The sequence below is a fragment of the Plectropomus leopardus genome, chromosome 15, assembly GCF_026936395.1.
Source record: "Plectropomus leopardus strain MGB_pleo_1.0 chromosome 15, ASM2693639v1, whole genome shotgun sequence".
Taxonomy (NCBI): Eukaryota; Metazoa; Chordata; class Actinopteri; order Perciformes; family Serranidae; genus Plectropomus; species Plectropomus leopardus.
Genome location: NC_142190.1, coordinates 5,197,899 through 5,213,492, shown reverse-complemented (window position 1 = coordinate 5,213,492; position 15,594 = coordinate 5,197,899). Strand labels below are relative to the sequence as shown.

The following is a 15,594-nucleotide window of genomic DNA, read 5'->3' as shown; positions in this document are numbered from 1 at the left end:
GCAAAAAACACCATAATATAGCATGTTGAAAAACTGACCCAAAAAGCAAGGCTATAGTATGGCAAAAATGTCAAAAAATGACATTTCCAAAAAACTGCTAAAAACCACATTAAACTACATTAAAAAGCATGCCGAGACACGTCATAGCAAAGGAAGTTGCAAAGGGGGTTTAAAACACCATAATATGGCATGTTGAAAAACTGACCAAAAAAGCAAGGCTATAGTATAGCAAAATGTGAAAAAATGACATTTCAAAAACTGCTGAAAATCACATAAACCTACATCAAATAGCATGTCCAGACACGCCATAGCAAAGGATTTTGCAAAAACAGCCAAAAACATCATAATATAGCATGTTCAAAAATGGACCAAAAAAGCATGGCTATAGTATGGCAAAATGTGAAGAAATTACATTTCCAAAAAACTGCTGAAAACCACATTAAACCCTGTTAAAAAGCATGCAGAGAGACGCCATAGTAAAGGAAGTTGCAAAAATGGCCAAAAACACCATAATGTAGCATGTATAAAACCTGACCGAAGGAGCAAGGCTATAGTATGGCAAAATGTCAAAAAATGACATTTCCAAAAAACTGCTGAAAACCACATTAAACCACATGAAATAGCATGCCGAGATACACCATAGCAAAGGAAGTTGCAAAAAGGGCAAAAAACACAATAATATAGCATGTTGAAAAACTGACCGAAAAAACAAGGCTATAGTATGGCAAAATGTCAAAAAATGATATTTCCAAAAAACTGCTGAAAACCACATTAAACCCTGTTAAAAAGCTGTTAAAAAGCATGCAGAGACACGCCATAGTAATGGAAGTTGCAAAAATGGCCAAAAACGCCACAATGTAGCATGTTGAAAAACTGACCCAAAAAGCAAGGCTATAGTATGGCAAAATGGCAAAAAATGACATTTCCAAAAAACTGCTGAAAACCACATTAAACCCTGTTAAAAAGCTGTTAAAAAGCATGCAGAGAGACGCCATAGTAAAGGAAGTTGCAAAAATGGCCAAAAACACCATAATGTAGCATGTTGAAAAACTGACCCAAAAAGCAAGGCTATAGTATGGCAAAATGTCAAAAAATGACTTTTCCAAAAAACTGCTGAAAACCACATTAAACCACATGAAATAGCATGCCGAGATACATCCAAACAAAAACATCCAAGAGATCAGACAGGTATGGAAACTTGCACCCACATCTTAACCCAAGCAGCTCATTCCCCATGAGGGAGATGAACCCCTTATGAACATGTAAGGGGCCGCACCCTGGCTCATGAGCATGATTCACATGTTCGTGAATCAGCAGCAACAGCCGTTAACAGGAGTAACCGTTAACAGGAAACCATATGCAGAGGAGTGGAAATTCCCCAGCGGGAGGAGGACATTTCTACTCGAACCCGCCACCCCGAGCCCGGTCAATGAGGAGAAAAGAAGGGTGCAGAGAGTGAAGATGCAGTAGATCTCCAGATAGAAGGGGAACAGATCACTGTGTGCTTTTGCCTGATCTACCCTAGACTCTGTTTTAGATGGTTGATTTAGCTCCTGTAAAAGGGAGTGAGGTAACTGTTAATTTTCATGTACCCTTTTGACATTTTTATCTTTGAATAAAGCCTGCCTCGAGCAGTTTTAACCTTTCTTTACCATCCTTTGGTGTTTGCTTTTCATCCTTTTGGGATACTGCTGAGTAGTGTAAAGACAAAACAAGTAATGCAAAAAAAAAACCAACCGAAAATGCCATACTATATAGTATGACGAATAATGTCAAAATTTGACATGTCCCAAAAAAAGGTGAAAACTGGATAAAACAGAGGGCGAAGACATGCCATTGCATAGGATATTGAGAAAACAGCCAAAAACACCATAATATGGCATGTCAAAAAATGACCGAAGAAGTAAGGCTATAGTATGACAAAATGTTAAAAAATGACATTTCTAAACACCTGCTGAACACCACATTAAACTACCTGAAATAGCATGCCGAGACACGCCATAGCAAAGGGCGTTGCAAAAACAGCAAAAAAACACCATAATATAGCATGTTGAAAAACTGACCATAAAAGCAAGGCTATAGTATGGCAAAAATGTCAAAAAATTACATTTCCAAAAAACTGCTGAAAACTACACTGAACCACTTTAAATATCATGCCAAGACACACCATGACGTAGGATATGCAAAAACGGCCCAAAACACCAAATATAGCATGTTGAAAAACTGACCCTAGCAGCAAGGCTATAGTATAGCAAAAATGTCAAAATTGACATTTCCAAAAAACTGCTGAAAAACCACATAAAATAGCATGCCGAGACACAACATGGCAAAGGAAGTTGCAAAAATGGCCCAAAACACCATAATATAGCATGTTGAAAAAATGACCCAAAAAGCAAGGCTATAGTATGGCAAATTGTTAGACAATGACATTTCAAAAAAAATGCTGAAAACCACATTAAAGTACATTAAATACCATGCCGAGACACGCCATAGCAAAGGAAGTTGCAAAAACACCATAATATAGAATGTTGACAAAATTACGGAAAAAGCAAGGCTATAGTATGGCAAAAATGTCAAAAAATGGCATTTCCATAAAACTGCTGAAAACTACACTGAACCACTTTAAATATCATGCCAAGACACACCATGGCGTAGGATTTGCAAACACGGCCCAAAACACCAAATATAGCATGTTGAAAAAATGACCCAAAAAGCAAGGCTATAGTATGGCAAAAATGTCAAAAAATGACATTTTCAAAAAATTGCTGAAAACCACATTAAATCACATGAGATGGCATGCCGAGACACGCCATAGCAAAGGAAGTTGCAAAAACAGCCAAAAACACTATAATATATCATGTTGAAAAAATGACAGAAAGAGCAAGGCATGGCAAAAATGTCAAAAAATGACATTTTCAAAAAACTGCTGAAAACCACATTAAAACACATAAAATAGGGTGCTGAGACATGCCATAGCATTGGATGTTGCAAAAATTACAAAAAACACCACAAAAAAACATGTTGAAAAATCCACCAAAAATGCAAGGCTATAGTATGGCAAAAATGTCAAAATATGACACGTCCAAAAAAGTGCTGAAAACCACATTAAACTACATTAAATAGCACGCCGAGACACGCCATGGCACAGGATTTTGCAAAAACGGCCAAATACACCATAATATAGCATGCTGAAAAGCTGACCCAAATGCAATACTATAGTATGGCAAAAATGTCAAAATTTGACACCTCCAAAAAACTGCAGGAAACCGCATTGAACCACATAAAAAAGCATGTCAAGAAACACCATAGCATTGAACATTGTAAAACTGCAAAAAATACCACACATAGCATGGCGAAAAATGTCAAAATATTGCCATATTTTGACATTTTTCGCCCTACGATAGTATTGCTTTTTCGGTCATTTTTTCAAAATGTTATATTATGTTTTTTTTGTCCATTTTTGAAACATTCTATGCAATGGTGTGTCTCAGCACGCTTTTTAATGCTGTTTTTGGGACATGTCAAATTTTGACATCATACTATAGTATTGCATTTTTTGTGTTTTTTTCGACATGCTTTATTATGGTGTTATTGGCTGTTTTTGCAACATTATTATAGATAAAATTTCGATGATTTTGGATCAACATACTATACTTTGAAGTTTTTGAATTTTGGCACAACATGCTATTGGCTTTTTGATGATATTTGATGATGTTTTGGCGACATACTATACTATAACATTTTTGGATGATTTTAAAGTGACACACTATTCCATAATGCTTTTGTTGATTTCTGAGCAACATACTATACTAAAACTTTTTTGATTAGTTTTGGATGACAAACTGTACTGTTACGTGTTTTTTTTTATGATTTTCAGAGATTTTTTTCTTTTGACCTGAACAGTTCTCCACCTTTATTAGTTAATTGTGGCTAAAGAAGACAGCAGATTTTTGGTATGTATATTGAATGAACAGAAAAAAAACAAGAACAGTACCTTTGACTGCATCTGGGAGCGCATGGTGTACTCCAGGGGCCGTCCCTGGATGACAAACACAGAAGAGCGTATGGACACTTTTATCTTGTAGCCAGCAAAGGTAACAAAAACAAGTACAACCAAAGAAAAAACACAATGAAGTTAACAAACAAAGTTAACATACAGTTAGCAATGGACTTCACACGACAATATTCAAAACTTGGTTTTAAAGTCGTTTTGATTCTTTTGGTGGACACTTACGGACTGATCAAATATAAATAATGGAGAATGTACACACATTCAGACCCTAAGGTAGCGTCATTTCTTGGTAGGACTCACCCCTTTTTTCCTCTCTCTTGTTTACCAAGCTGGTGAATCTCAATGACTTACAGGCTATTTTGGTGCTCATGGTTAAAATGAATTGGATGATTGAATAATGGAGAATTCAGCCGAGATAACGGTTTTGTAGCATGTCCAGATCATGTATAAATATCAGTGTATAAAAAAAGCATCAAAAGACAGCTTGTCAAAAAAAATTCCAGAGGGAGGATCCCCATAGTTTTACGTATAGTTTTAAACAGCAAACAAGGAACATCAGATAGACATTTTTTCCTACAATTTCGAGCCAGATTAGATGATGCCCCAGTTATAAAGTGGCTTTAGAGTTGTGTGGAATAGTTCAATGTTTGCAGCAGGCCTGTAATTGGTGATGAAAGGGGGCTGTTTTCCTTCCACATTCCTTTTTTTTAGGGCTTTTGTTTTCCACGTCTAAATGGACAAGTTTGTCCAAAAGCAAGATTAAACTGTGATATCCAAAGACCTCGTCCGACTAATCCGTGCGGGTATATCAACCGAAAGAAAGTAATGTTTGATGTCGTCAGAGAATTTCACAACACATGCAAGAGCTTATTACAGCTTATAAAAGTGGACACGCATGCAGTTCTATACTCTGTCCTTGGCTGACATCCTCTCTCCCACATACACAGAAACACGCTGCCACTGCAACCAGTTGTGGTTCAAGCATCCTCTTTGCATATGCATTTGTTGCTGTGTAGCTTCTGGCATCTTCCAAGGTTTTATGTTCCCAGAAGTGTGGGGTAATTTCCATGAGCATGTGGGGAACCAAGCAACCACACAAGTGCTCAGATTACTGTCAGCAATAACATCTCAATTTGTTTCTTGTATTAATATTATGGGGTAAAAGCGGCACGCAAGAAACAGCTTGTGTTATATACATTGCCGTGGTTGTTTGTCTGAATGTATGTGCTCGAGGACAGATTTTTTCTTGCATATGAGATTTTAATGATCAGATTCCAGCTCATAGTCAGGAGCTGACCGTACCTCTGTGGTATTTCTGCACAGCTCAAGTGTCTAAATTCTAAATACGATATTCATGTTGTATTATATGTTACAGTATTTTTACTGTCCCTGTCAAATAAAATATTATTTATTGTAACAAGTTATTCTTTTCAATCAACAGCCACAGCTGCAGCAAGTGTCCGCTGATAGTGAGCTAAGCAAATGAGCACCTGAGTTAGCGTTGAGTTAAATTAAAGTTGCACGTTGTGTCATATATGAGACTAACATACAATATTTAATACTTTTTTTTATCCATAGATAGGATATAATGAGGTTTGAAACAGTTGAAACAGTAAAAAATAAGTTAGTAAAGTCCTATTTTTCAGTAAAAAGGCCTCATGCATTGTCAGTAAAAATATATTTAAGTATCAAATGTAAAAATAGTCATTAGGCCACTGTTGTTGGATTACTATTCATAAACAGCAGCATTTTAATGTTAAATGACTTCATTTTTCACAGCTGCTCGATAGCTGTATGCCGTTATATTACATAATTTATAGCAATGCATTATATATTTTCCATGTAAAATCCTAATTTGCAAAATCTAGCTGCACTATAGCAATGAATTTATTGTGGCAAAAAGTATTTTAAAAAGTCCCCTTTCATTGAATTTGTAGCTTTGGTAGTAACATTATTAGCAACAGACTTAGTATCAGTATGTCATTGTATTCCACCTTTTTTAAAATCCATAATAATTCCAAATCACTTTCTGCTGGGCATTTAACAACCACCTTTTTATGTCAGCAGAGATATTATTCAGACTGCTGTCAATGCAGTAACATCCTCGTGGTGCTTGTTAACTTTATGCGCTTCGTAATTTTACTGCATTTGCATTTTATTGTACAGAACTTGGAACAAAAGCACCTGCCATTTTACAAGGTTTATATTTAATTCTTGGTCCAAAAAAAAGAGATGTCCATTGGGGAATAATTCCCATTTTAAAAAAGTAGCCTAATATTTACCTTTGTTGGCAGGCAGCAGGCAGGCAGGGGGATTAGAGCCACTGTCAGCAAGAGAAAGGGCGGAGGGCGCACAGGAAATGATCGTGGCCCCATGGAGGCAAGTCAGAGGCCAGCGCCGCCAGTCCAGCTGCTGCAGCCCGGTGCTGAGGAAAACAAGGAAAGTGCAAGGTCAGTAGAGCATTCAGAGAAAGCAAGAGCACAAAGAGCCACAAGAGAAACACTCTGAGAGGGCAACACGTGGAGAGGAAAGACGTTTGAAAAAAAGAAGATGTAAAAACACAAATCCTCGAGCTTAGTGGTCCAGAGACTAATGTTGGGTTTTTCATGTAAAACTCTCCGTGGTCAGGCAGGGGAGATCGGTGCAAAGGTGCTCATAAATCATATCTGGCGAAGGCTGTTCGGACACATTGCTCAGGCATGTGAAGAAGGAGGAAGTACGCTAGTTTGATTCCCCGGCACGTCACTCAGTGTAGAACCAAGGTGTTTTCTGACTCATTGAGCTTCAGCAGCCGCAGCTCTGAAGGTGCAAATTGATTCTGGCAGAAGAGCTATGGCTCACGGTTAGACCAACATCTAAATGTAAACAAGCGGAAGCCAGCTGATGTGGAATTTCTTTATTGCCTGATACGGCCATTAACCCTTTGAAACCTGGAACGACATCAGTTTTCTTATACTGCGTTCTGAAGAAGCTTTTTGATCTTTTGAAACTTGAGTGATTTTATTTCTCTCAAAAAAACTTGGCAAAAAATGCCCGACAAATTGCAAGAAATTAAAAAAAAAAAAAATGTGACAAGAAAATCACCTTAAAAATAGTTTTAAAAAACAGGCAAGGACAAAAAAAATGGGTTTAAAATTCCCTAAAACTATATTTTTAAGTAAACTAATTTCATTTTAAATAATGTGACAGCAAAAAAAATATATGTATATATATATATATATATATATATACACACATAGATATATATTGCTGTAACGTGATTTTACATTTTTAAAGAAAATCAGGACTTTTTTTTATTTTTACCTTTTTTGTATATTTTCAGGTAATTTTCTTGTTACTTTTATACAATTCTTTTTTTGCTTTTTTTTGGGCTATGCCTTGTTGCTTTCTCTCCATGTTTTTGAAACAAATTAAACCAATCTGATCAGGTTTCAAATGGTTAACAGGATCTGTGCCGCTGCAAAAACAGAAATAAAAAGAGATGGTCAAACATTTTTTCCGTTTATCTTCCACTCAGCCAGTCCACTATGAACATGTCCGCCACGTCAGATGTGAAGCTGAAAACAGCCGCAAGCGAACTGACTATCATCTATCCAAACAAAAGCAGACAACAAATAAACAAAAATGCAGTTTCAAACTACAAAAGCACAGACATGAAATAGTTCCTCCCAGCGCGGGCCAGCAGAGATTAAAGTGAAAAGCCAGGCAGGGTCTTTCATGTGGGGACCATCTCATGTGCCCCTCTCAGCTTCAAGGCCAAAACAACTCTTTCCTGTAACTGCCGGCGATGCAGACAGATAATTCCTTCCGCTATACCCCCCGAGCAACAGTTCAGCCAAAAGTGTCATTGAAAATAATTAGTTTCTCTTGTCTTGGCGCTGCCACGACTAACTTTGTAACCCTGGTCTTGTTTGGCAGAGCAAAGTGGGAATCTGAGAGCAATTGAGGTCTTGGCACTTCACAGAATTACGGCCCGGAAAAGATTTCCAACCTCCGAATTCTTGGAATCTATGTACCTTCGGCAAAAATCAATGACCTGCAGTTAAGGAAGAATGACTTTCTTTGCCAAGTGTTCAGACGCAGATGTTAAATTTTAAAAATTGTAACAAATGCACACTGACAGAGCTGAGCGAAGGAGAAATGAATGAAAACTTCACTGTTGAGATTACGATGACATAGAGCTGAGACCGTGTATGCATGAATGGAGAGCAGGATTTCTGGCCCTTCTCGGGCAGTCCAAATGATCTCCAGTCCTCCATTTGTCCTCTGTTAATCAGCCTCTATTAAAGTCGTTTAAGTGGCATCTGCGCTCTGACCTTCACCTCAATAGGAACCAGCCAATCTAAAGTGTGTGCACATGTGCACGTGTGTGTGTGTGTGTGTAAAATACAAACTCTGAACAGTTTCCATTTTTTTAAACACACTTGTGTCTCAACACACGATAGACCAAAGGCGTATCTGTGAAATATTGCATGGATGAATGATTCAGAGATTCAGTCCACAGTCCTCATCAAAGCCTCCTCAACTCCGCCAGCCAAAATAGAGCCGGACACACAGCTGCACCTCGTTGAGGGGCAAGGTTGATTTAATCTGTGCTAAACATGATCTAATTTAAAGCTAATATGGCCCTTGTGTGGTCGAAGTGCAGCACAACTTCAGACAATCAAATTGATAAGAAGAAGTGACCTCTGTTGGAAAAGAAAACATGTTCGTGGCCCTTAAAGGCCCCAGAAGGAAACATGGCTCCATTCGTCCTGATAGCCTGCACTCTCCCTGGCACCGACTTCTCCAGACCTGTTTGTTTGTTCAGTTTTGTCAGGTTTCATTTAGTCCAGTGATAATCAATGTATGGCACGCAGGCCAAATCTGGACCCCCATAGTGTCCCGGGTGGTCCTCCTTGTTTTTGTACTTTTAAGTTGATCTAGTATGCTAAAGTGCATCACAATAGAGCATGTTTATCAAGGAAAAGTGCCAGTGGAGGATCCCCTGCACCCCCAACAGAGGTCCTAGCGAAGCCCCTAATGTCCTGAAATCCTGGAAATGTCCTAAAATCCTGGAAATGTCCTAAAATCCTAAACATCTCCAAAAATCCTAGAAATGTCCTTAAATCCTGAAAATGTTCTAAAATCCAATAAACATGGTAAAACCCAAAAAACATGCTAAAATCCTAAAAATGTCCTGAAATCCAAGAAAGATTCTAAAATCCTACAATTTCTCTAAAATCCTAGAAATGTCCTGAAATCCTAGAAACGTCCTAAAAAAAAAAATCCTAAAAACATACAGCTGCTGTGACTGGCCCCTAGCCTCCTATAATTTTTCAAAAGTGGCCCCTAAGCAAAGCATGTTGAGTATCCCTGGTTTAGTCGTTGAGGATAAATGTGTCCTTCCCTACTTAATCAATTTTTTTTAGAAAAGCAAATATAGATCTCTGAGCTCAGAGTGGCACCTCCATCCAGAGATGGATGATAGGTGGGACGCCCCTGGCCCTGTGTCCACCTGTCACAGGCCGTGATCGTTGAGCGGCAGTAATTGTTCCACGCTGGCATGAAAGCCCACAGGAAATCCCTCCAACAAAACGCCCGTCAGGCTGGAATGTTGGCACCCTGTGGTACTCGAATCTCTCGGCCCGGGGCAGCAGCGGCCGAGAGATTCGAGGGCCATGTGACGCAGCGAGGAATGCTGGAGGCCGACGTTGGGTCAGAGGGGGAGGAGACGGAGGTACGCTGGTTGCAGGATAGTGGTGGGGAACCGCCGAGGTTAGCGGAGGAATTGGGGAGGGGATTTGGGGCCAGCAGCCGACGCTGTAGTGCTAATCCCCAGTTGGCAGGCTCAGGAGAAGTGTGAGGGCCTCTGTGCTGAAGAGGCCGTCCATCACTGTGAAGTGCTCCGTGTCCTTTCTGTCAAACGGACTGGGAGTTAGGGGCGCTCTGCCTTGGCTCTGGGTAGAGGTGCAGGACAAGAAGCACAGTGACAGAGAGGTTAGGATGAAGCTAATTTCATTTCAGATTATTGAAACTGAAAATTAGCAGTGTGTTATGAGATGTCAAAAACATCATTTTGAAAAGTTTTAAGCTTGAATTTTCATAATAACTAATTAGAGGGGCTGTGTGCACATTCAGAGAATATGAATGGTCACGGTTGTCTGCATGGAGCTGGCTTAGCCGTCAGCTAGCAGCTAACATGCTAACTCCCTAAATAGCACTAAACAAGATGAGCAGTGCTGACAGAGTTAATGATGCTAACCAGGGAGGAACAAGAGTGTGGTCACTACACTTTGTACCATTATCAGCGGTGATCTGCTGTATGAGTGCAGTGATGAGTGGCAGTGAAGAGCTAGCCAGTAGAACACACACATGCACTAACTTGCAAGCGCAGCCAGACGGTCTTACCTCAACAAACTACAGAGAAGCTCAGATTATAGCACACACAGAGGGCGCAGGATTTCAATCTCTGCTCAGGGTGGCATTACTCCACTATATCTTTACACAGCAATATATGTTTTGCTGCTATATTGATGCTGTTGTATGCAGAACTTTTAACAAATTGCAAAAGACTAATTTTTAATGACTTTTTGACTTTTTTTTTTGCAAAGCACCCCTATACTGGAAGTCATTTTGGTGCATCTTTTTACTCACAAAGAACACAATTTACACATATTCATGTGACATTTATACGTATGGTATATTTATCTGATACTGTTAAATAGTGAGGTATCCCTCCTCTTTCAGTGGACCACCATGCAACCTTATTTCAGAAAAAAATGTCAAATCATTTTTTGATCCTGTTTGAATGGTGCTGTTAATTACACATATGATGTTTTATCGATTAAAAAGCTAATTTTGGCAGTCGAGAAAGTTGCAGTTTGTGGTAAAACTGTTAAAAGTACGAGATTACAAAGAAACATTATTAGAGCAACTACACAAGTCCAAAAGTGACGCCATACTTTTCTCTCTCACTAAAGCTACAATGCATGTGTTCTCTGTACCGTGATGTGCTAACACTGGCAATGGGTCGTTTTTTTTTTTTGCTTTGCAGTTGATGAAAAGACCAGGAGTTACTGGATAAAACACATTACATAAGATAATGTTACATTTGTGCATGAAACAGTTATGCAGCTAGTTAGCTGGTATTGGTGATGTGTATTGTGCGAGATGGGATGTACTGACACAAAACTAAAGAGTACTACAACAAACTATTTTGACTTGGAAAAATATGTTTTAAACTGACAAACATTATATGTATAATTCACGGTACAATTCAAGCAGGATCATAAAATTATTTTTCTATCGACACTGACAAACAGTACATAATTTTTCTGAAGTAAGGTCCCCCGGTGGTGACAGACAGGGACAGATGTCACCTCAATGAATAGATATAAATTATGTTCTTTTTGTGAGGAAAATATAGCGCTAAATGAATTTCAGGATGGGGTGCTTTGCAAAAGAAAAAAAAGAAGGAAAAAAAACTTTATGAAAATCATTTTTCTATCACTATTGTCTACTGTACATTTTTTTTCTCCAAAATATGGCCCCATGGGGGCCAATGGAGGGGAGGGACTTTGTCTTTCTATAGCTTCCATGCTCGCTCTTAGCTGCTGAAATGATTTAAATGCATACATGAAGTGTCTCTTGAAAAAACAGAGCTGCTGTCATCGAAAATGTTTTGCGACAAGCCAAATCTGCCATCAGAATCTATGATCACGGCTGCTGAACCTGCACAGCTGCGAATTATGGCGCAGTGTGGAATGAAGATTGTGATGCAAATTCTTCGGGGAACAGATTTGTGCAGGAATGCACTGTGATCCAACCTCTCAGGCAATAATCCGGTTTAACCGCAGAAAGAAGGAGAAATGGAAAATAAGAGAAAAAAACTCTCTTCATCTCAATTTGTCAACTGTGATAATAAACACAACTTGTTACAAAACTGCTCACCATTTATGACAAACTGGACTATCACAAACACGCACGGCGACTCAGCGTTGATCAGATATCTCTGAACCGTACGACGCAGCAGATGGTTAATGTTTTGCCTTTGTTTGTTCGTGAGAGTTTGGTGCCGACAGAGAGAGAAAAAAAGCTTCCTTAATCATTTACTCTGCGTAGGATAAACATTAAATGTGATTCAATGGAAATTCGATTCCTTTCGATGTTATTGTCATTCTACTGTGAAACAAAAAATCAGCTCCTCAGGGGTCACTCTGCCTCTAAACACCAGCAAGGAAAGACAATGCAAGACTAAACACTACAACAGTGTCACACAGTTTGGCGATTACGTAATAAAACAAACTAATAGCTAAGATGACATCTCACTGACATGCATGTTTAACCCTTGGAAACCTACATCAACATGACTTTCTTTATGCCGCATTCAGAGCCCTTCAGACTCTAAAAAAAATGGCTTGCTTTCTTTTGAAAAAAAAAAAAGGTAATGAGCAACTTTGTAGATTTAGAAAATTATTTTTGAAAAAGCTGCAGAAAGATTGTCCAAAAAAAACAAACTCTATCAATAATTATATGAATTAATATATTTAAAATATTTTACAAAGTTATTATTGTTTTTAAGCATATTTTCTTGTTTTTTTTGTTTTACTTTTTTCTTTGTATTTTTTATGTTCATTTTTCAGGTATATTTCTTGTGCTTTTGATAATTTTTTGCTACGGTTTGGTTAATTTCCTCTTAGGTTTCTCGTTGCCCTGTATTTGTTAGAAATCAAGCCAATTTGCTCGGGTATCGAGGGTATACGTTTACTGGCATGTACACAGTGCAGTGCTCAGTATATTTTGCACAAAAACAATTAAAAAAAAAAAACTCTGCCACTGGTCTCAAAATTAGCCACATGAGTTTTTTTGTTGGTTAACAGGCAAGCTCGGGTCACTCACACACACTCATGAATGCACACACAGCTCCATAATACAAACAGGAACCCGACAAACAGGACTGCTCCTGTCAGTCTACAGCTGCGCCCCTCCACAAAGTCACACACGGTCCTGAAAGGACAAATGTTTGTTTCCCTCGGCAGAATTAATGAGGGCATCAGTTCCTGCCACCTCCGCTCTGCTGCGCCGACAGACTGCGCCCAGCCACCGCTCTGCCTGGGCTTGAAAGCGAGAAGTAAATATTAGGACTTGACTATTTAGAAAGAGCTGGAAATGTGAAGCCCGCAAGCAGGGCCATGAGAGGGGCAGCAGGAGAAACCACTGGCAGAACATCTGAAACCTGCTCCGCGGCAGGATGTGACAGAGATGTGCGCTAATTGCTTTAACCCTTCACACCTACTTGCTCCTTGTAATGCCCCTCCAGCTTTTCCTCTTCAAATAATAATTAATCTCCCCTCACCTACATACATTAGTTTTATTTTAAAGGGACAGTTCGCCCCCAAATTAAAAATATATATTTTTACTCTTATCTGCAATGCTATTTATCAGTCTGGACTGTTTTAGTGTGAGATATCGGCTGTAGAGATTTCTCTCCAATACAATGGAACTAGATGGTATTTGGCTTTTGGTGCTCAAAGTGCCAAAAAAAATACATTTCTTTCCAGAAATCATGACCCAGTTGGTTGTGAGCAGATCAGACTACACCCACCAATCGTGTCCCTGCGCAGAAGAAGAGTGCATCTACTCATGGATGAGATGCTTGTGTCAGCGCAATATTTAAACATTAATGGCGTCCTCTTCATTTGAGCGTAAGGTTAGCTGGCTCAGTGGTCAGAGGTGGGACCAAGTCATTGTTTTGGAAGTCACAAGTAAGTCTCAAGTCTTAACACTCAGTTCCTGAGTTAAGTCCCAAACTTTGAGTTTTGAGTCCTAAAGAAGTCATAATGTGTCTTTAACAAATCTTTAACAAATTTAATGTAATTCAGCAACAGAGTCAAAACGTTTATAATTTTGTTTTGGGTTTTTTTTGGTACAGAAAATATGTTACAATATTTTTTTATGTTAAAAGGCTCAAGTCCAAATGAAGTCAGGAGTCATTGCTGGTAAAGTCCAAGACAAGTTTCAAGTCTTCTTTGAATTTAATCAAGTCATGTCTAAAGTCATCAGATTCGTAACTGTTCACTTTTTCTTTGATCATCTGGATTAGATTTAGATTGACTTTATTGTCCACCTCAGAGAAGATGTGTGTTTGGCTTTGCTCAAACACAGCAAAGATACAAACACATAACACAAGCGAACAGCAAATGCACACTTCTGGCAGACATCTCTAAAGCCCATATCTCTAACTCTCAAACATCACGGCAAAGCAGTTTAGATTAAATGGCACTACAGGTACGAGGAAAAATGTGTATTTTTTCATTTTGGGGTGAACTGTCCCTTTAATACATTTTTACTAGGGTAACTGATGACACAGCAGTAATGAGGGTGTGTTTGGCGCGCAGCCAGCTCACACATTTAGTTAAGTAAAAGTAATCCGACTCCTACAGTTTCAGAGTGTCTCACTGTAGTGTGTGAGAGAGTCTGCATACCAACGTTTTCTCCAATTAGAGCGAGCTGAACAGCTCATTGCCGAACGACAGAAATGATGATATTGCCATTAAGAATATATCATTAGGCTTTACTTTGGTGTAAAGGCCTATTTGCTGCTCCATTTCTTGCATTGTGTCATTTGGCAGCATATTTCTACTCACACAGATGGCGAAATGTGTGTTGAATGTGGCCGGGAAGTGCTCTATGCATTCACACTAACAATGTAGTCTTATGTGTGTACGACCACCTCCAAATGTAGTTTGTGAGATCGGATTCTCAGTGCATCTTAAATGTGTTAACACCTGTATTTTTAGCTGTGCGGTTGTCATCGGAGCATCTGAGACAGACTTTCATGCCAAACCTCAACAGGCCCACCCAAATAGCTTTTTGCATACATTTTGAGGAGTGCATTTCCAGAAATATTTACAGATACACGATTGCATGACCACACACTCATCGCATGTGTGTTGGGAGAGGCAGGGTGTGTCAGGGAGTGGAGGAGGTGAGACTGAGTGTAGCAGCAGTGACTGCTCCTCTCTTGGCTACATCAGTGTGTAGATTTAACAACCCAGCCAAGGGTTGAGTCCACTCCAGCTCTAATCGAGGCCAATAAATCAGGCTGGCGTCAGGCTGCAGGTATAATATAGTGGACCTGTGGCCTGTGGCGCGGGGCTCTGAGTCAGAGACGGCACAGCGGACTGGTGTCCAAGTGCACCATCATCGTCCCTCAGAGCTCCACTCACAAGTCAAATGTTTTTGGGGTTTTTGTATAGTCACTCCCCTTCAGTGAAAAAAAGAAGCGTGCAGAAATTTTTCTGCACACTGAGCAAATTGGCTTTTTCAAAAACATGAAGAGTGTGACAAGCAACTTAACAAAAAATGGCCCAAAAATAGTGAGAAAATAGTAAAAAGTTGCAACAAATTACCCGAAAATAAGTAAAAGAAAGAAAGAAAAGTAAACAAAAAAGACCTCAGAAAGTTTGTTTTTTTTTAATTAAATGAAATAAAATCATTTTAAATACATCATTATCAGAACCGTAAATACAGTTTTTGGTTGTACCTCAGTTGCAGAGCTCCTTCGTGATCTCGATCTTTTGGTGTAAGATGTTCATAAA

At 39.0% G+C, this 15,594-nt stretch overlaps 1 protein-coding gene across 3 annotated transcripts in view; it reads left to right on the top strand.

Annotated features, from left to right (window-relative positions):
- LOC148187209 (uncharacterized) overlaps positions 1-8,343 on the top strand; it is a 61,674-nt gene extending 53,331 nt beyond the window's left edge. Inside the window, exons 9-10 of one of the 3 annotated variants that reach the window (XM_088088507.1) lie at positions 6,307-6,462; positions 7,931-8,343. In XM_088088507.1, the coding sequence (XP_087944633.1) occupies positions 6,307-6,462; positions 7,931-7,958 (184 nt within the window). In that variant the 3' untranslated portion in view covers positions 7,959-8,343. Of the gene's footprint in view, positions 1-1,349; positions 1,627-6,306; positions 7,120-7,930 lie in introns of those variants that run through there. The other 2 variants (XM_088088506.1, XM_088088508.1) reach the window with 2 other exon arrangements.
- Positions 8,344-15,594: the final 7,251 nt, after the last annotated feature.